The sequence below is a fragment of the Spinacia oleracea genome, chromosome 1 (genome assembly GCF_020520425.1).
Source record: "Spinacia oleracea cultivar Varoflay chromosome 1, BTI_SOV_V1, whole genome shotgun sequence".
Lineage (NCBI taxonomy): Eukaryota > Viridiplantae > Streptophyta > Magnoliopsida > Caryophyllales > Amaranthaceae > Spinacia > Spinacia oleracea.
The window spans coordinates 50,698,416-50,719,412 of record NC_079487.1 but is presented as its reverse complement, the minus strand read 5'-3'; the positions used below and the strand labels follow the sequence as shown (position 1 = coordinate 50,719,412).

At 39.0% G+C, this 20,997-nt stretch overlaps 1 protein-coding gene across 1 annotated transcript in view; it reads right to left on the bottom strand.

Annotated features, from left to right (window-relative positions):
* Positions 1–2,260: 2,260 nt before the first annotated feature.
* The window catches only part of LOC110775323 (protein PAM71-homolog, chloroplastic), a 30,602-nt gene continuing 11,865 nt past the window's right edge, over positions 2,261–20,997 (bottom strand). Inside the window, exons 2-10 of the mRNA XM_056837588.1 lie at positions 13,748–13,907; positions 12,658–12,841; positions 9,475–9,522; positions 8,401–8,497; positions 6,214–6,377; positions 3,172–3,237; positions 3,036–3,086; positions 2,849–2,953; positions 2,261–2,762 (exon numbers count right to left, since the gene is read on the bottom strand). Coding sequence (XP_056693566.1) covers positions 2,697–2,762; positions 2,849–2,953; positions 3,036–3,086; positions 3,172–3,237; positions 6,214–6,377; positions 8,401–8,497; positions 9,475–9,522; positions 12,658–12,841; positions 13,748–13,907 — 941 coding nt within the window. The 3' untranslated portion in view covers positions 2,261–2,696. The remainder of the gene's footprint in view (positions 2,763–2,848; positions 2,954–3,035; positions 3,087–3,171; positions 3,238–6,213; positions 6,378–8,400; positions 8,498–9,474; positions 9,523–12,657; positions 12,842–13,747; positions 13,908–20,997) is intronic.

Below are 20,997 nucleotides of genomic sequence, written 5' to 3'. Positions count from 1 at the left end.
AAAAAAAAATTAAATTAGCTTGTTTACAACATTCTAATTGGGGAAAACCGAACCCTAATTCTTCAAAAATCGTTGCCATCATCGTCATTATTGTCACGACGTCTTTGATAGTCTTGACTGAGAACTAGTTGTTGTCGACGGCAATAACCAGCGAGGTGGGGATCTGAGGCAATGAATGGAGGTGTCCAGGAGGTAGGGGTGAAGATGAGAGAGAAGAATTCGAAGGAGGTTGAAAGGATGAGAGATCGGAAAGAGAAGGTTGAGAGGATGAGAGATCGGAAAGAGAAGGTTGAGAGGATGAGAGATCGGATAGAGGAGCTTGAGAGTTTATCAATGGTGGATGAGGAACGAGAAAGGGAAGAATGGAAAGTTTGTGGAAAAAAATGTGGACAATTGATTTAGGTGAACCCAAATTTTAACTATCCGTTAAGAGATTAGTCTGAAACTCAATTCACAAAATACGCCGTTTGTTTTTTAAAACAGTGAACTAGTTATAATGACTGATTTATAAGACCAAAATGAGTCGTTATCTTTTTTCTTTCCTTTATACTTAGGTTATGTTTGGTTGATATGAAAAAACATAGGAAATATGATTCCTAGGAGGTGGAAAATTAAAGTATTGTTTGATTAACAAAAACATTTGAAATCACACTTCCTACTAAATGTAGGAAGTTGATTACCTGATTTCCTACGGAAGTTTAATTCCTATGATTAACCAAACAATATCACCCACTTTCTAGAAAATGCTACTCCCTCCGTCCCGGAATACTCGACCCGGTTTGACCGGCACAGAGTTTAAGGGACTTGAATTGACTTATTTAATTTAATAGGTAGTAGTTGATAGTGGGGTATTATTTTAATGTAGTTAGTGGGAGGTGGGTTAAGAGGTGGGGTTGGGGGAGAGTAGGGGTTGAATTTTTAATTATTTTTTGTATGGAGTAGGGGGTAGGTGGGTTAATAGGGGTGGAGTGAGAAATAATATGATATTGTTAGAATATTACCATTTTTAGAAACAGGTCAAGTATTAAGGGACGACCCGATAAGGAAAACAGGTCAAGTATTCCGGGACGGAGGGAGTAATACATGAGAAAAACTTATTCCTAAGAAGTTCTACTTCCACGATCAACCAAAAGCAGTCGTTCAAGAACCGGAGAGTACTATACGCAGCCTGATTTTACTTGGCGCAACCCTTTTTACTTTCATTTTTTTCATTCTAAAAAAAACTCTACCCTCACTTTTATTATTTTCTCTCAACCTTTTTGATATTATTTTAGTTCAAATAAATTTGATTTTTTTAGTTTCATGTATATCTAATCAATTAGAATAAATATTTAGATTGCAATGGATAATATTTTTGACTTGGAATTGAAGTAATTTTCGTTTTTTTTGAGTCTTTTCATACAACTTGTATAAAAGTAAAACTTCTATTTTGTACAAATTGAAAAAAAATATAGTTAACTATTTCGTACAGATTGAACATAATATGATTAATCATTTCGTACAGATTGAACATAGCAGAACTAAGTATTTTGTATAAATTGAACAAAATATAATCCCGTTCAAAATTGAACATAACAAAAATAAGTTGTATCATCACTACTAATGTATAACAAACAAACACTACATGACCAGTCGACAACTCTTTCATTATAGACAATAGAAAGAACTAGTATCATCATTTTGTTCAATTTGTACGGAACACTTAGTTCTGTTATGTTCAATCTGTATGAACTAGTTAATTATATTTTGTTCAATCTGTAAGAAATAATTAATTATATTCTGTTCAATCTGTACAAAATAGACGTATTTATTTCATACCAATTGCATGAATTGCTCAAAAAACTAGGAAAAAACGAAAATTACCGCATTTCCAAGGTCTTCCAAGTCAAAAATATCGTCCATTGCAATCAAAATATGTATTCTAATTTGATTAGATACACGTGACACTAATAAAAAATTAAATGTATTTGTACCGAAATAATATCAAAAAATGTTGAGAGAAAATAGTAAAAGTGAGGGTTATGATTTTTCTAGAAAGAAAAAGTGAAGTAAAAAGGATTGCGTCGAGTAAAACCAGACTGCGTTTAGCAACCGTGTAACCCCGCATGTTTAATCTGGGGCTGATAGAAGGTTGCTTACGAGAACAATTAAAATCAGATTTCCATATACATTTCTCCATCAACATCGACGTAGTTACAGCCCGTACATCAGCCAAAAGATGAAAACTTATCCAAATATTCAATATTTTATCAACACTAAATTTGTTCTGGACCATTTCAGGGAATTTCATTATGAACACAAACATTGTAACAGCAAGTTGGTCCTTGAAATATATTATCTACAAAGTGGATCATAAATACAAAATACCGTGTTTCATTAACAAAGAAAGAAATACCTATCATTAACAGATTTAACTTGGTTTATCTGGGTTATTGGAATTTGTCAAAATTTCTGCTCAAGATGCCCTCTCACTAATATGGCATGCCGTAACTTCTATATCATCCGAGCTGGTTATAGAGCTAACAGTTTCTGCTTGCACAATCCGACTAATGCATCAGTGGCGAGGAGTTCATGATCTGGAGAATAGATCTTCTGAAACTTTTTCCTTTGAAGAGTAACGTTCGAAAGTTGAAAAATGAGTTGAATCTTAGGGAAATCTTCTTCTCTCCTTCAACTCTGTTGTTTAACAGGGAGAACTAGAAAAATCCAAAGAATGTTGCTACAGCAAAAAGAAGAAACAGGACTCCTCCCAAGTAGCCAACCTAAGAGGAAATATAGTGAGTTTTTATATAACAAAGAACAATGAGATAGCACACAACTTAATAGCAGAAAGATTTCAGTGACCTACCAGCTTTTCAGAAATGTACTTGGCAAGAAATGCTCCTCCAAGAACTGCAACAGATGTGGCAACTAGGTGTCCCATTATAGCTCCACTTGCCACGCCCCATGGAGACTGAAATTTGAGAAATAGGACATCATAGTCAAACTTATGCATGCATAAATATTGAATAACAACTGCTAGTTTTGTGCGGTACCTGTGCAGCACCAAGGGCAATGGTAGCAAGCATTGAGCGATCACCCCATTCCTTGCAAAAACAAAGGGTTAGGCATGTTTTAGATAAATATATGAGTTAAAATTACACATTTTAACTGATCATATTAAATGCTCACTGCAAAGAACACAAGGGTGAATGACTTCCACAGAATTTCAAAAGGGTTTGACAGTTGTTTTGAAGCCTGCACAAATAAATCATTGGCCGTCAGCACGCCACTAATGCAAAGGTTATCATTCCTGTTTTAATAAAGAGAGAGGTAAGTGGGGAAATGGCAGGATGATTAAGAACAGTTCTGTTTGACAGCAAGACCTTCATTTTCATCATCTATCTGTTTGTGCTTCAACTGAATTTGACTGAAATTAATTTTTGTGTTAAATTGTCTGAAAGACCTAATTTTATTTTTGTTGAACTTATCTTAAATGAACTTACTTCTTCCGTTCCAATATTATTGCACCATTTACCTTTTAAGAAAGTTTCACAAATATTGCACCATAACCATTTTAGGAAATATAATATTTACTTTAACACTATAATATCTAATATACCCTCACATGTTAACTCTTGTTATTTTATTTAATACTTCAATCGCATGGACAAGTTTGTATTTCTATCTAGTGTCAAACCCCCATGGCACAATAAATATAGAACGGAAGAAATATAGGAATTAGGAACTTATCTGAACTTATTTTAACTTATTTTAGCCGAAATAAGTGAAAATAGGCCGGTGAAAATAAGTTGAAACAACAGGCCCTAATTACAAAAAAAACATATTTTCTTCAACGACTCACGACGGAAAAATGTTTCTTTCATGTTACGGGGGATATTTTTTTCCTTAATAATCAAAATGGCTCTTAAAACCCCTTCGCCTCCTTTCCATGAAGTAGAAGATGGTCGTCCCGTTATCGCTATTGGATCAATTGGAAACCACCTCTCTGCATTTGTAGGGGTAAGGTTGCGTACGTCCGACCCCCCTTTACCTCGCTTCTTGCGGGAGCCTCTTTGAGGCAATGGGGTAATGATAATGAATGAACTCCCTTCGTATTTTATTGAATGATGCAGTTTCTTATTAAATGGTGCATTTTCCATTCTTGTATGTTTTTACATTTTAGTAATATATCTCTCTCCTCTCATGTTCCCCACTCTCACCTATTTTATTATTTATTCATTACCTTTTACATTCATTGAATAGTTTAATACCCTATTATCTTTTTTTACAATTGTTTATTCCCCATGTACCCAATTGTATCTTATTTTAATAAAATCAACTCACCCTCCCTAAACTATGGCGGTCAAAGTGCATCATTTAATAAAATACGCATGGCATATATATGTATTACACTTTCTAAAAGCGGCATGTTGTAATATGTTTTGCATTTCTATTTTTTGTATATTTTTCTCCTAATTTATTATTTTGTCCTTACCTCACAAGGCCCACTGTTAATATTTTATCATTATGCCTTATCTTTGAATACTTTAATACCCCCATTATTTTTTCTTACAATTGTTTATTCCCACTAACCCCACTTGCATCTTATTTTAAAAAAATCAACTCACCCTCCTAAAACTGTGTGCCGGTCGAAGTGCAACACATATTAAAATATAGATGGAGCATCTTTTTTCTACTGGAAAAATTAACACCAATAATCCAACTGTCAGTCATTATCATTATCATTACCCCATTGCGTCAAAGAGGCTCCCGCAAGAAGCGGGGTAAGGGGGGTCGGACGTACGCAACCTTACCCCTGCAATTGCAGAGAGGTTGTTTCCAATTGACCGAAAAGCGATAACGGGACGACTACGGGACAACCATCTTCTACTTCATGAAAAGGAAGCGAAGAGGTATTAAGAGTCATTTTGATTTAGTCCATTACATCCCACAGCCAAAAGAAAAAATGAATCCGACTGTCAGTGTTTTTCCAAAAAATAATCTCAACTGTTGATCGACTCATTATGATCTCCATTATTGATTGACTCTTTATGATCCCAACTATTAGCCTATTGGCCTACCCTTCTGAAATATCCTCGTCTTTAGTTAACCTCTTCAATTGCTAAAATTGTTTTTGTGTCAAAGTATATTGGTCAGAAAAAAATCCTCCCCTCAATTCCCCCCCTTTCCCTACCCCTTCCATCTCCCCTTCCTCTCTTTGTGTAACCCCAGTCGCAGACCCCTTTGCCGATAGGCCCACAACCCAGCACACCCTGTTTCCGATTCTCCATCTCTTTCCTCCCCATCCCACTTCCCACTCTTTTCCTCACCTTGACTTTCTCTCTCATCCATAAAAGAAGCCTATTTCTAGTGACAAAAAAAAGGAGCATCTCTCTGGGTGTTTGAGGGCACATCAGGGGTGAGCTCCATAACCAATAACCCGTTCTGAATTCTGATATTTACGTATGTAAGGGGTGGTTGCAGGAATGGAGGAGATCGAGAGTGCAAGAGATAGAAGGGTTGGGTTCTTGTCTTTGAAATGGTTAGGTGTTGGACTGATGGTGTTGGTGATTATCGTGCAAAATGGCTATTGCTGGGGAAGTTGGCAGGTTGGTCATGGCTGGTGGCGGTGAATGTTGAAAGTAGTTGTGGTAGTGAACGTAGCCATTTGGGTGGGATATGGTGTTGGCAGAGGGTACACGAATGGAAGGTTGGGTTGATAGTGTGGCAGGGATATGGTTGTGTTGGGAGGGGGTAAGGGTGTTGGATTAAGGTGTTGCAGTAGGCTATCGTTGTGTTGAGGAGAGAGCGAGAGAGAGAAGATCAACAAAAAAATTAAAAATTAGGTGGTACTGTTGTTGGGAAGGGTAGATTAATAATTGGTGTTGTTATGAGTTAATAGTGGGATTATATTGAGAACACCACCAATTATTGGTATTAATGTAACCTTCACTATTTAAATCTGATTCGGATCAAACAAACTACACAGGAAAGTTGTGATTTATTTGTTTTTCCCAAGCAAATAAAATCCTAGATAAAAACATAGAATGAAATTATATAAGTATTTGATTGGCATTATAGGTAATCGAGTGGTGATAAAGAGAAATACTTGAGTGAAGTGAAGTGTTCGGGCAGTTAACAGAACACTGAAAAGAAGTGAGAGATAAGGTTTTCCATTGGAGAATTGAAAAATATGCAATCACAGTATCCAAGGAATATGGTGTTTCTGACCTTCTCCTTCACAAGCTCCTCAGCCTCGGTAAATTCACCGAGTTCAGAGCCATCCTTATTTTCTCCCTTGGAATCAACTGCCGGAAGGTCCCATGCATCCTTTATTGACTTCAACCCAAAGAATAGCAGTAGAGTCACAGCAGCATATTCTCCAATTGGAAGAGCTGTAAAGGAGACCATTCATGATTAGCATCAAACTTCCTCTTTAAAGTATTAAAACTGAAAGCCAGTTTCACACTGACCCATTATCTATAGATATTTGACAGCTATATGTGAAACACCACCTAAACGGTAAATACTACAGATTACCTGGAGATAAAGCTAAATGCATGAATCTCTGGGTCATGACAGAAACAAATTGCATTTATGGAATACATACTATAGGTCTATGGCAGATAAGCTAAAAATAACAATTCCGCAACGAGGAGTACATTCATATGAACAGGTAATTACTGAAATGCAGCTCTCCACCTTGGCTGCTTGTGAATTGAAATCCACTCTAAATAGCACCCATGTTTGTAGCTGGTGCCCTAATCTAGACCAAGATCACGTGGAATATAAAATAGAAATGAAAAACATCACCCCCCCCCCTCCCCCCTCTTCAGGCGTACATGAGTATACAGCACAAAGAACAAGATGTGAAGTGGAACAGTTTGAGACAAAGTACTCCTGTGTCCTAAAATAAGATCCTCACGTTAGGCAAGGCATCAAGGGAGGACATATCTTTCTTTACTTCACACATTCTCCCCTATGAAATACTCCAATCAACAAATCATTTGGAAGGGAAATATTTGAAAACATTCCAGAAAAGAAATTATAACCTTTGGGGCACCCCAAAAACTGTGACAAAGGAATTTATTTTGACGAAGGTTCAAAATTGGAGGTTTTAATGTTAAGAGTAAGTTAGAGACATAGGAGTGAAAGGCCAGTCTCGGTCAACTGCAAACCTGACATTGCACTCCTCATCCTCTACCAGTCTACCCATTAACAATGTAGCCCATGTTTTAAGGTAAATGTTGCCAATGCTGGGTTCAAAAACTCCCTTTCACTCTCACGTTACCTCCCTTTGCTTTTACTTGCTTCTTTTCTTTTATTTAAAGAGTAGTATGCTTATATATTTCTATGATATATTGTATATTAATGCCACCACATGGAAATAACACACACATATACTAAGGATTCATGAAAATATTGTCCCATTTCCTACAATAGTTTTGACTGCTCTTAGTCTCTTACTATTATGTTCTTAAGACCGAGTACGTGAGTAATGCATACAATATGCAAAATGTTTATTTATCATAAAAGGTTGGAAAATTTGCCAATACAGTCCTTTTATATGTCAAATTTTGCGAGAGATAACCTTTTATAATTTTTTTAGCAATTTCAGATGTTAATTTTTTTTTTTTGCGACGTACCGGCGTCTTTTTCTCTTGAAAAAATTGTTAAAACGAACCTTTTAGATGTTTTTAACTTTGCGAGAAACAACCTTTTTATAGTTTTTTTTGGCAATTTTAGACCTTAAAAAAAATTATTTGCAAGAAACAACCTTTATAACATTTTATTGTGAAGAGGGTTTTATTTCTATTCTGATTGTGTTAGCATCATTTCAAGATTCACGTGGAACTAAAAAGGAACCGAATTTATTGTTTTCTTATGATTGGCTCTCTTAACTTGTTGTTGGACCTTCCACTTGTTCCTCTTGTTTTTTTTTAACTAGCCCTACCAATCATTTCCTATAAGTATGAGGAACTTGTTTATGGTAAGGTGCAACTTCCCACTGATTTCCACCTTGCTGCAGCGAAAAAACACATTCAAAGATAACCACTTATTTCTCCACAAATTATCAAGGAGTCTAGAAGTGCATGAATGATATTTTCCAAGACCGAAGAACTATTCTTTTTTATTTTCATGACCGAAGAACTATGCATATCTAAAAACATACATATATCTTGGTACTTATTTATGTGATAAGCAATGTGGTTCATTATGAACCTCGAGGGGAGGGTTTATGAATTTTTGTAATTTAACCTTACAGAAACCAAAAAGAAAACAAGAGAAAAAAGAAAAAAAATGAAAAGGAGATACCATGGACCTGACCGAGTAAACGGTTGACTCATATATATGCATACATAAGTTAAACCAAACATCATAAACTCAACTCCTAAAATGTGAGGTGTTAACACTTACTTGTCTGAAATTGAGCAGGTACTGACTGAAATATCCGTCCTATAACAACGGAGAGAATGGTCATCAATCCAAGGGCACCCATTGATCCCAACAGCACCTGGTTCATGAAAACAAAGGCTGTAAAATAGGATTTCCATCAGGGGAAATACGATCAATAATGCACTAAATATTTGATTTGATTTGATTTTCATATCATCTGCTCTATATGCATATCTGGATGTAGGCACCGGAAATTTGTTAACGTGCCACGTCGGACATTATTGGTCAAAAGTCAAATGGTTGACACTATAACGTCGGGCCCGGGGCTCAGGTCTACAGTCTTTCAAATCCCGGTAAAGATCCTAAGTTTAAGCCAAACTGCCAAACAAACAACATCCTAGTTCTGACAACGAGTACTATTAAAACTACTTTATTACAACCCTGGCAAAGCATCTTCTTATTACAACTACTTTATTTTCACTCCTAGTTCTGACAACCAGTACTATACACAAAGGAAGTAGCTATAACCAAATGACATCCACTATTGACTAATTCTAAGCAAAAGGCACGTTCAAACTATGCCTAAATTATGCTGCATATACAAAGAGGAAACAGGAGGCATTTCTTGTAGAATGACTATAAGAGTGCGACCTAAAATATTGCTACAACTACTAGAAGGCTGTTATTTAGATATTCAAATTGCATCAGTTCACTGGTTAGTGGTTACTAAGAGTGAAACTATAATCATCCATCATAATTCTACAGTAAGTTGGTATGTCAGCCACCTGCTGATGAGACTGAGCATGAATATGTAGTTATGCCCTGCTATTAGATGTTTTTGCCAACTTAAAGTTCTTAAACTTGTGAGAATTGTATTTTGCAGCCACACACTAATAGAATATATGAAAGCATCAGACCTTGGGATGAGATTTAATGAAGTGCACAGTCATGAAAGTGCAAACGATGTGCATACTCGTGCACACAGGCACGCACACGCATAGATAGATAGATAATGTCATAATGTGATAAAACTATAAAAGACACTGAAAGAAGAATGAATTTATTTGATAGAGAGAGAAAGAGAGAGAATCATACCAGTCCTTTTTTATACTGCATGGCCAGGAGAGCAGCAATAAAAAATGTCTGCTCCATGCACAAAACACAACTTATCAATATTTCAAGTTCTAAAATAACGTTGTAAAGGCAGTCTGAACTCTGAAGGTATATTAAATGGAAATATAACCTTCCTCGTAAATTAAAGAAAGCTGAAAGATGCATGAGTTTACTTGACCTCAGGCCTATTATTGTGAAACATGTTACTGCAAATTGACAGTATAATAGGTAAAGACACGCCAGCATAAACAGACAGGATAAAAAAACGTGTTTTCCAAGGACCAATCCCGACTCTGATTACAAGGCCTTCTACAATTTACTTCACTAATTACATCTTGTATCCCATCGAACATCAAATAGCAATAATTAAGAAAAACATTATCCAAACTGAAAGCTTGTTCATATTCTTAAGCTTTTAAAATGTAAAAGGGAATAATTACCAAAACATAATAAGAAAGCAAGAAACTAAAAGGGTTAAAGTATAGAAAAAAAACTGACTATGTAAACACATTCCTTATATATAAAATGCCCATGAAAGTGACATAATTCGTAACAAAAATAGACGTGGGAAATGACAAGCTAGCTAATGATGTGATATTGTTCAAGGATAAATCTAATTCATGTCAGTTTCAAAATATTAGTTCACATATTTTGCTGCTGTTCGAATCAATGTACCCGTCAAGTATTTTCTTATTTAGCTGGACACTTTCCAAAATTTATTTAGCTCTAAAAAAATTCGACAGTACAAAAATCAAGTTTCATTATAAATTGTACTCTTATCAGAACTTGTTGCCCCAATGGGATATAAGGGGAGATCGGCTTCAAGGATCTGTAATTGCACCACCATTTCCTTGATTAGTTTGACCTCTCTCATAGAGTTCTTTGTACGCCTCAAGGATGTCCAACAAACAAATGAAAATCAAATGGGTTTCATCAACATCTAGGAGCAAATGAAAGTGAGATAACCCAGAAAAACACATGAGAAATGAGTAGAAAGGCTAGGCAGCAGTTGAAAGTTGCTGAAAGACAGATTCTTTTTGTCCCTTCAAGTGGTTAATTTGTATCTCTTCCTTTAGTAAAACTATTTTGTTAAGTTTGCAATCTTTCTAGTGTCAGATTTTCATCCTTGGCAAGATGTTACAAAAGAGATTCAATGTTTCTGCAGAATTTTTTAATGGACTGGGAACACTGATCCATCTAGAACATCCCTTGTAGCTTGGCATACTCTCTGTCTCCCTAGGTGTGCTGGTGTTTGGAATCTGAAGGAAGGGCCTTGTGGGACAAAGCTGGAGTTGCTTAGCTGTTGTGAGCTTTAACTCACTGCTGTTGGCGGCTGGAGTTCTGTGTACTAGGATGGAAAGTTTTATATGAAAAACATGTACCAGAAACTCTTAGGTAGCCATGAGTAGGTCACAAGGCTACACCAAAAAGCTTGTTCATAACCAGGCTGACAATATGGAAAAGACTGCCTACTTTTGATAGGCTGCTTGAGTGGAAACTGGCAACTGTTTACTTATATCCTTTGTGTTCTAGTAGGCCCTGAATCTATAAGGCATTTGTTATTCATATATTCAATAGAAGTCCTTCTCATTTTGATCAGGAGTTGCAGTGGGTAATGAAGAATTCTAAAAGAGTAGGAAACATAAAAGCTGCTGATGATGTTCTTTGCTGAGTTATGCATCATCTGGATTCAGATAAATGACAAAGTGTTTAACAAGAGATGCAGACGTCCTTCATATCTGATGCAGCATATTAGATTCAGAGTAGCTTGTAAAGCTACTGATACTCAGAAGCTGCTACTTATGAATTAGCTTGTTTTGAATTGATTTTATTTGCAAATGATGATTGAATAATTAAGGCCCTTCCTAACAAATTTCATTAGTGGTTTTTGGTTAGAACTAGCTTTTGCTAGATGTATTCACTTCTTATTTGTATATCTCACTTTAATTGCCACACCAAAAGAAAAAATTATTAAGAAAACGTAAACTGACATATTTTCCCAATTTGGCAAGAAAAATTTGTCCAAGACATTAGTGTCACTTAGAAACACTGATATACGTGGGAATATCTAGATATACTGATAGTGACAAGACTGACAACTACAGGAACTCCTGAAATACAAGTCCAAATACTTTCTTTTGTGAATTTACAGTTTTTACAAATTTCAAGGCTCTTCAATTCCATATCCCATATTAGTGATAACCTAGTCAATGAGTTCTGAAAGATGACTAACAGCATAGGACATAGCAGAAATGGGGTTGCTTTTATGCTCTAAAGAAACGCCCCAAGAACTAAATACTTAAAGACAACATTGCTGCAATTTCAGCGTGGCCAGCGCTCTCCTTTCTATTTTTAGGCTGCTTCAATTTCACTATCCTATTATTTATTCACTCTATCCTATTAATTCACTACTCCAGTACAACTAGTCAACTAATTCACAATTTTTCTACTTTCCTTTGTGTGTGAAAGGTCAACTAGGAAACACTCAAACCGAAGGGAGTAGAAAAGTGTGAATGGAACAATATAAACATCACGAATTGAATTGATCTTGATTCACTATTTACTGAACTTGTCCTTCCAAATTATATGCAAGGAGCATCATACCCTAACCAGGCCACAGGATTCTGTTGAAATAAGCTATCTAACTTGGAACCTGAGAGGAATCATGAGATGCTCCCATATCAGCCCCTATAAGATTTAAGTCACTAAAGCCCGTAAAGCGCCAAGGAGGAATAAAGTCTCAAACAACAAAGATTATTATCATATTGAACCCAAACAGTTAGCAAAGAGGAAACGCTCCTTCACAGGCAAAAAGAACTCAAGTAATTCCAATAAATGCAGCTTCTGCCAATCAGCTGGGAGCACATTCAATACCCGTCATATGGTAAAAGAAAATATTTCATGTTTTGTCAATGCTGCCAAATAACTTTAAACAAAACTAAAATTTCAATAAGTATATGGCTTCATATTATGATGCTTAACGTTCTAGAATTAAGAAAGAACCAGAAACGAAGCAGGATCACTACCAAAATCCAAAAAAAATCACAATTCTGGAAGCCAGTATGTTGTAATAGCGCCACCCCCCCCCCCCCCCCCCCCCTCTCCAAAAATAATGTATACTTCAAAAAAGATAACGCTTTATCATTCAAATCAGCAAATGTATACCTTGTCCCCGATTTCTGAGACAAATATTAATGTGAATGCAGCAGTAAATCCAGTCTTTGCAATTGCCGCCAAAATTGATGAAGGACCTCCTTTCACAAATATAATGAGGGAAAATGCTAAAGCACACCCAAATAGCACCATAGCTATAGAGAAAGGATAAGGAATTCGACTTGGATGTTTTTCACTGCCAAACAATTCAAACTTAAACATGAGCTAATATCATGCAAATAAAAGTCGCAACACAGCTTATACCAATATGCTGATGAGTTAAAAATGCACTATGAAAGAGTTATAAAATTTTACAAGGTGAACCATAAAAAGGTAACATCCATAAAAATACCATATAATGAAGGTATTTAAGTAACATGTTTGTTAATGTAGCACAGTGTCAGACACATCAGGTTGAATTTTAGACACGAGAACTATCCTAAATTTAGGCATAGATGAGAGAACACAACAATCATGAAACCTATTCCTAGTTTTAGAAGACTTTTTTCATGTGCTTTTAACATTACAATATAGATATACACGCATTTCTAGTTGACTTGTTTACTGTTTCTTAAAACAATTATTTTTTATGGGATGGTTTTAAAAAAAATCAAATTTCAAGCTCATTTGTGAGCTGCATCACATCTCCTTGTTCCCTCCCTTTTTTTACAATTTCCTTTGTGAATACGTGGTTTAAGATATACTTCGTAGGTAAGACAGGGTAAAGACTTCATACCTTTGTCAGAGTGTCGAGTTATACAACATGATATGCAAGCAAGTGTAAGTTGAAGTAACATACGTCGCTATAAAACATGAGATGACAACAGAAATTGAACAAATAACTGATAAGAATGCTCTCATGCTACATCAGTAAGTATTGCATACTAGTCCAAGTCTGAGTTAGTCAACTTAAATTTCACACAAAATACTTATTGACATATTGTCCTTTGCAGCTTATCATGTTAGGCAATTGGAATCTGTAGATAATCAACCACATACATTTCAAAATACGATTATTATGACATAAAGATTAAGAGTTAACAATTATGAGTAACACCATACTAGAAGCTGCTGGGCTGCAGCAACAAAAACAGATGCTCACATTTGAGAGGAACTTTTACTGGATGAGTCATTTGAAGATACATTCTGACTGTTAAACTCCTCTCTCCCATCATAGTTGCTTGATCCAACACCAACATTTGACGCCTGGCTTTGGACTGGGCTGAAAACTGACTTGAACTTCTTTGTTTCCTTTTGTCTTACTACAAAATATTAATAGTATCCCTATCATTAAATCAAGTTTAGCGTACCAATGTACAAATACCAAAAATGTAGAGAATAGGTTTGTAAAAAGAATGTCTAACATAAAGTGTGGGTTCTTTGTGGAATCTAGTGTTTATTATGGAATTCAGTAAAAATAATAGGTACACTACCCAGTAAACTGTTAATATGCAAGGATAAAACCAAACTAAGCCTCACCATTTCAACAGCAGAAAAAGAAACATAAAGTCCTGACAAGAAAAACACAATATTTCAAGTAAATTACAGACCACATCAGAAGAGAAAGACACCTATAATGAGGCCATGGTACAAGTTTGGTCTCTTGACAGGTCATCAACCAAGCAAGGAGTGAGTTAAAAATTTGCTTCATCAACTGCTTCCAGTTAACCATCATCAAATCCTACAAAATTTTGGTCCCTTCTTCATTCTCTACGCATTTCATACAAGACAGTATCGATACAAATGATTCAAGGAAGAAAACATGTACTTCGTAAACTTCTCTTGGTATATTTAACACATCATCATAGTATGGAATATAGAAGAGTCCATAAAACATGTATTTCGGCGTTAGGTGACATTGATTGCCACGCGCAAATACCTTAGCTTACTGAAGCACTTACAAAGTGAAAGACACCAAACATAACAAACAGTATGCACAGCCTCAAATATCTCAATGTAATGACAGTCAGAGCCAAGAGACACAGAAGCAGACGATGAAACACAAATCCTGCCATCCAGCATTTTTAGTTATCAGTAAACGAATTCTACACCCTTCCCGGCAACCACACAACATCGGTGAAATAACACAACTGTTATCACTGAAACAAAATCAATGCATATGAGAAGTTGTAAAGCCCTAGGTTGGCTTCACCCCCAACACACAGATACAAGAACAGAAGTAGAGAAAGGAGTTGTTGATTGCTAGGACTCAACGGTCGAAAGATTACAAAATACAGTAGCTTTAGGCTACAACTCTCAGGTAAGTAACTTGAGGTTACTAATCTCCAATTCACCAATTAATTCTCAACGCCATTCTCTTTCCTCTCCTCTCTTATTTATACAAACTAGGAAGTAAAACAAACAAGTACAAAACATTAATGCTTCCTCTGCTTCTTTGTCAGTTTGTGCCAACTGCTCCTGCTGTAGCTGTGTTGTTGTTGTGGTTGTGGTGCCTACCCCCTTTCCTGTTGCGCCTGTAATAGACCAATACAGGTGGGTCAGGGTTGGTATGGTCCATTACAACACCCCGCCCCCAAACCAACACCTTGTCCTCAAGGTGGAAGTCCGGAAAACGATCATTGATCAAAGCCGCAACTTCCCAAGTAGCATGAAACGAGGAAACCCTTTCCATTTGATCAAGACCATGGTCTCCTCTCCCACATTCGCACGCACATCCAGCAGTGCCTCCGGTTCTACCATCAATTCTAACTCAGGAGTGAGTTGAGCAGGCAAGGATGATGCTGTCACCACCTCTCCAACTGCTCGTTTCAGCTGTGAAACATGGAATACAGGGGGGTAACTTGAGTTTGTAAGCTACCACACCAATCTTCTGTATAATCTCGAATGGGCCATAAAAACGGGCTGATAATTTCTCATTGGGCCTCTTCGCTAACGAACGTTGCCTATATGGCTGTAATTTCAGAAAGACTTTATCCCCCACTTCAAAACTCTCATCCCCTCTCTTTTTGTCAGCATTATTTTTCATGTTCTGTTGGGCACGCAGCAAGTTGAGTTTGAGTTCATCTAGGACTCCATCTCTTTCGCGTATTAACTCATCCAAGGAATCAACTGGCGTCTGCCTTGCTTCTAGTCTCATCAGACGTGGTGGATCCCTGCCATAGACAACCCTGAAAAGGGCCATGGCTGTGGATATGTGGGGTGGGGTATTATAAGAGTATTCAGCCCACGGTAACCACTTAGCCCATTCTTTCGGCTTCTCACCCGCAAAGCAACGCAAGTATGTTTCCAGCCCTTTGTTAACGTTTTCAAATTGTCCATTCGTCTGGGATGATACGAAGTACTCCTCTTCAACTCGGTGCCATGTAATTTGAACAGCTCTCGCCAAAAAATGCCGGCGGACCACTGCCGTCCCATTCTTGAGTGAAAAAAATGCTGAGAAGAACTCTATCTTTGTCTGAAATAACGGACGCAAGGAAGCCGTGCAACTTCACAATCTGCCACAGAGAACGCGGTGAACAGATGCTTAAGCCCAATCAAATGAGCATACTTTGACAATCTATCAACCACAACTAATATTGTATCCACCCCTTTGGAGAGAGGTAATCCTTCAATAAAATCCATGTTAATGTCTTCCCACACAGCCACGGGTAATGGTTGCAGCAACCAGCTGGGTTAGCGGGTTGCTGTTGCGAGTGCTTGTTTTGCTGGCACACCCGACATTCCCGTACGTATCTCGCTACACTCTTCATTATCCCTTACCAAAACCACTCCGAGGTGAGACGGAGATAAGTCTTGACTTCGCCAGAGTGTCGTCCAACGGGTGAGTCATGATACTCACGCAGCAGTAGGGGAATGAAGGCGGAGGACCGTGACAGCACAGTCCGCCCTTTGTACAAGAGTCTCTCGCCCACCACCATGAAACCAGCCAACTGTTTGCCTTCCAAAAGTTCCGGCTTAATCTTTCCCAGCCCTTCATCTAGCTTGACTTCCTCCTCTAAGGCCTCCCAATTTACCCCTTGCGAAGTCAGCAATGTACCCAATTCAATTGTGCCAAATTCAAGCTCCCCTTCACCTTTCCTTGAAAGCGAATCAGCCACCCGGTTAGATGATTCGGGTTTATATTGTATGTCAAAATCAAAGCCAATCAACTTTCGTTCCCATTTTTGATAGTCAGCCCCGATCTCTCGCTGCTGGGTGATGTGCCTTAGGCTTTGTTGGTCGGTCCTGATCACAAAGTGTCTTCCAAGGAGGTAATGCTTCCACTTCTCAACTGCAAAACAGAGTGCCATAAGCTCTTTTTCGTATATGGACCTTCCCCTTGCTCTTGGGCCGAGCACACGACTATAATAAGCGATTGGGCGGCCTTCCTGCATCATCACAGCCCCCAACCGCATTCCGAGGCATCCGTTTCTACCACAAACTCCTTATTAATGTTTGGCATAGCTAATACAGGGGCGGTAGTCATGGATCTCTTCAGTTTTTCGAACGCTTGTGTGGCTACTTCACTCCATCCGAAATTGTCCTTTCTCAATTGATCGGTGAGTGGTTGTGCAATGTAGGCGTAGCCGGCAATGAATTTCCGGTAACAACCCATAAGACCTAGGAATCCCCGAAGCTGCCTCGTATTACTCGGGGTGCTCCAGTCCTTCATGGCGCTGATTTTTTCTTGGTCTACAGACACACCACGGCTGGATATTACATGCCCATGGTAAGATACCTCCTCCTTCCCGAATTCACACTTTTTGAAATTAGCAAATAACTGATTTTTTTCCAGCAATGTCAACACTAATTGCATATGCTTCACATGGCCAGTTTCACAGGAACTATATACTAATATATCATCAAAAAAGACAAGAACAAATTCCTATATACTAATATATCATCAAAAAAGACAAGAAAAAATTTCCTCAAGTATGGTCGAAATACCTCATTCATAAGTGACTGGAACGTCGTCAGAGCGTTAGTGAGGCCGAAAGGCATCACTAAGAATCCATAGTGACCTTCGTGAGTGCGGAAGGCCGTCTTGTGTGTATCCTCCCGCATCACAAGAATCTGATGGTAATCTGCTCGCAAGTCAAGCTTAGAAAACACTTTAGCACCGTGCAACTCATCAAGTAGTTCATCAATTAAGAGAATTGGATATTTATCAGGGATGGTCTCTTCATTGAGAGCCCGGTAATCCACACAAAATCGCGAAGAACCGTCCTTAACTAACAACACAGGGCTCGAAAAAGGGCTCGAAAAAGGACTGGTGGATGGCTTGATAATTCGGCTTCTAACATCTCTCGGATTAGCCGATCTATCTCATCTTTCTGCACTTGTGGGTATCTATAAGGTCGGACACCCACCGGGTCGCTACCCTCTTTCATGACAATCGAATGTTCAAGCCCCCGGCTCGGCGGTAATCCCTTGGGGTACAGTTGGCCCTTCACTGGTGATTTCCTCCAATTGGTTAAACTCCAACAAAATCCCTCCACCCTTTCTCCTTATCACCTTCAGGGAAATTACTGACTTGGCTCGCGAGGGATCCCCTTGCAATGTGACAGTCACGCCAATTGACCTGGTATTTCATAAGCAGCGTTTTCCAATTGGTGATCACTGGCCCTAACTTCTCTAACCACTTAATGCCCAATATTACATCCGAATTCCCCAACTCCAGAGGTAAGAAATCTTCTTCTATTTCATTTTCTGAATGTAATTTCAATTTCACCTATTTACAAATTCCCTTGCCTTTTACTGCCTCAGCATTACCAAGTGACACTCCAAACCCCATTGACTCCATAACAAGTACCTTCAATTTTTCCACCGCCCGGAGCGAAATGAAGTTATGGGTGGCTCCGGGATCCACCATCACCACCACCTCACAGTCCCCGATGCGCCCGACCAACTTAAGTGTTTTTGGGTTGGTAAGGCCAACGATTGAATTGATGGGGAGGGTAGTCGGTAGCTCCTCCTCTTGGGGTACCTCCAGCGACTGGAATTCGCCTCCAAACTCCTCCCCGATGACTTCTCCGTCTAACTCCTCTTCATCCACCAATAATACGCTCATCTCTCTCTTCTTATACTGATGACCGACGCCCCACCTTTCATCGCACCTAAAACAAAGCCCCTTAGCCCGCTTCTCCTGTAACTCCCGTTCCGTTACTCGGCGGGTTTCACCGGTGAACCGTGAGGCTGAAGACATTGATTGATTTTGTCTCGTGGGGGGATAGTTGTGGGATGTGGAGTCTTGAGCTGAAAAAGTGGTTTGGTTTGTGAAGTTTTGTGGATTGGGCTTTAATAATTGGAAGGAAGGCCATGTGTTTGAGGTGCTAAAGGGGTGGGATTTGGGCTCGATGAGATGGGGCTTTTACTGAAGTATGAAAATGGTCCACCTCTGGTGGATCCATATCCGTTTCTTCGGGTACGGTTCCTCTCCACCCGAAGAGCAATATCCATAGCGTCATCCAAGGTATACGGGTTTAGGACCTGAATCTCAACTTTAATTTCATCTTTTAACCCATTAACAAATTGGGCCATCATTATGCTTTCTAGTATATCCTCCAACGGCGACGCCAAGTCAATGTAGCGGTGAGTGTAGTCAGCCACCGTGGTGGTTTGCACGGTGGCCAGCCACTGTTCGTGCAGCGTGCCGGCACTTGTTGGCCGATATTTCAGCAAAACTCTCGCCTTTAGGTCCGGCCATGACCTTATCGGCCTCCGACGAGACTCAAACGTGAACCATCGCAAAGCATCCCCCTCCATCGATACCACGGCAACATCCATCTTCTCAGTCTCCGACAACTTATAGAAAACGAAATATTTTTCCCCCCTCAGAATCCACCCATCTGGGTCAAGGGTCAAGACCCTCAAACTGAGGCATTTCAAGCTTCATGTATTTCCAGTTACTACCCCTCCCTTTTTCGTTATCTTCCCTGCATCCGGCGGTATGAAAATTCCCCTTCGTTCTCCGGCTCATGTCGTGGTGAGTTAACAGGGATAGATCTGCTCTCCATAAAAGCCTTCAAGTCTTCTTGGAACTTCTCCTGATTACTCTTCAACAAGGCCATGTGTGTTCCTTGTTCCTCTCTTGACTGGTCAATCCTTCCCTCTAAACGAGTGGTGGCCTCGTAAATTTTCTAGGTGTCTTCCGCGATCTTGGTGGCGAATTTCTCGACCAGGGTCCTCTGGAAGGTGGTCATTCCCTCCGCCAAAAGTTGTTCTCTTCCAGCGTAGCGTACCCATCCGTTGTTGGACCTCAGCAAGCTCACTATCTAGGGTTTTAAACCGCTGCGACGACGATTGCACCATATCTCTTGTCACCCCCGGGATTAATACCAACTGCAAAGCCCTAGGTTGGCTTCACCCCACACACAGATACAAGAACAGAAGTACAGAAAGGAGTTGTTGATTGCTAGGACTCAACGGTCAAAAGATTACAAAATACAGTCGGCTACAACTCTCAGGTAAGTAACTTGAGGTTACTAATCTCCAATTCACCGATTAATTCTCAATGCCATTCTCTTTCCTCTCCTCTCTTATTCATAGAAACTAGGAAGTAAAACAAACAAGTACAAAACATTAATGCTTCCTCTGCTTCTTTGTCGGTTTGTGCCAACTGCTGCTCCTGCTGTAGTTGTGTTGTTGTGGTTGTAGTGCCTACCCCCTTTCCTGTTGCTCCTGTAATAGACCAATACAGGTGAGTCAGGGTTGGTATGGTCCATTACAGAAGTCACGCAAGGGTGGCAGCCGGCAGAAGTGATTACAATAATCATCTTTCGCAATTTTGAAACTACGATGGCATTACTTGTTAAGGAGTTGTTTAGCCAAGCTTCTTGAACTGTTTCTCAATTTCAGAAACACTTCGTTGGCCATACAGGATGCTTTTAAGGAGGAGAAAATATTTTTTTAGAAGCTCAAAATAGCTTGTTGGAAGGAAGAGAAGGAGAAGCTCCAATTTGGAGCATCTAAAGCTGTTTTTAGGGGAGCTTTTTATCCCTTTAAAGAAACTTTTTGTTAACTCCGCTTGTGAGTGTCGCGTATGCGGCATTCACTGCCGATCCCAAGCCCGGGTAAGGGAGGGGGGTTGCGGTAGGTTGGTGGCGACAAGTGGTAAAACTAAGTCACATATCATGACATGAATCGACAATATAATATCGTGGGGGCGTCCCCTTCTCAGCGACGCGCAGGCCCGGCCCTGGGGCAGGGCATAAGGGGCCGTCGCCCTGGGCCCCAAGGAAAAGGGCCCAATACCTCCTATATCAACTAGAATAAGTGCCATATATTTATGCGTGCGAATATGTAATTATAATTAATTTAGCCCGGTGGTTTGGTACCTCATCTCAGCTAACACAAGCGCTGGGTTCGATTCCGTGCACGGACGTCAACATTGCATTATTTGTTTTTGCTTTT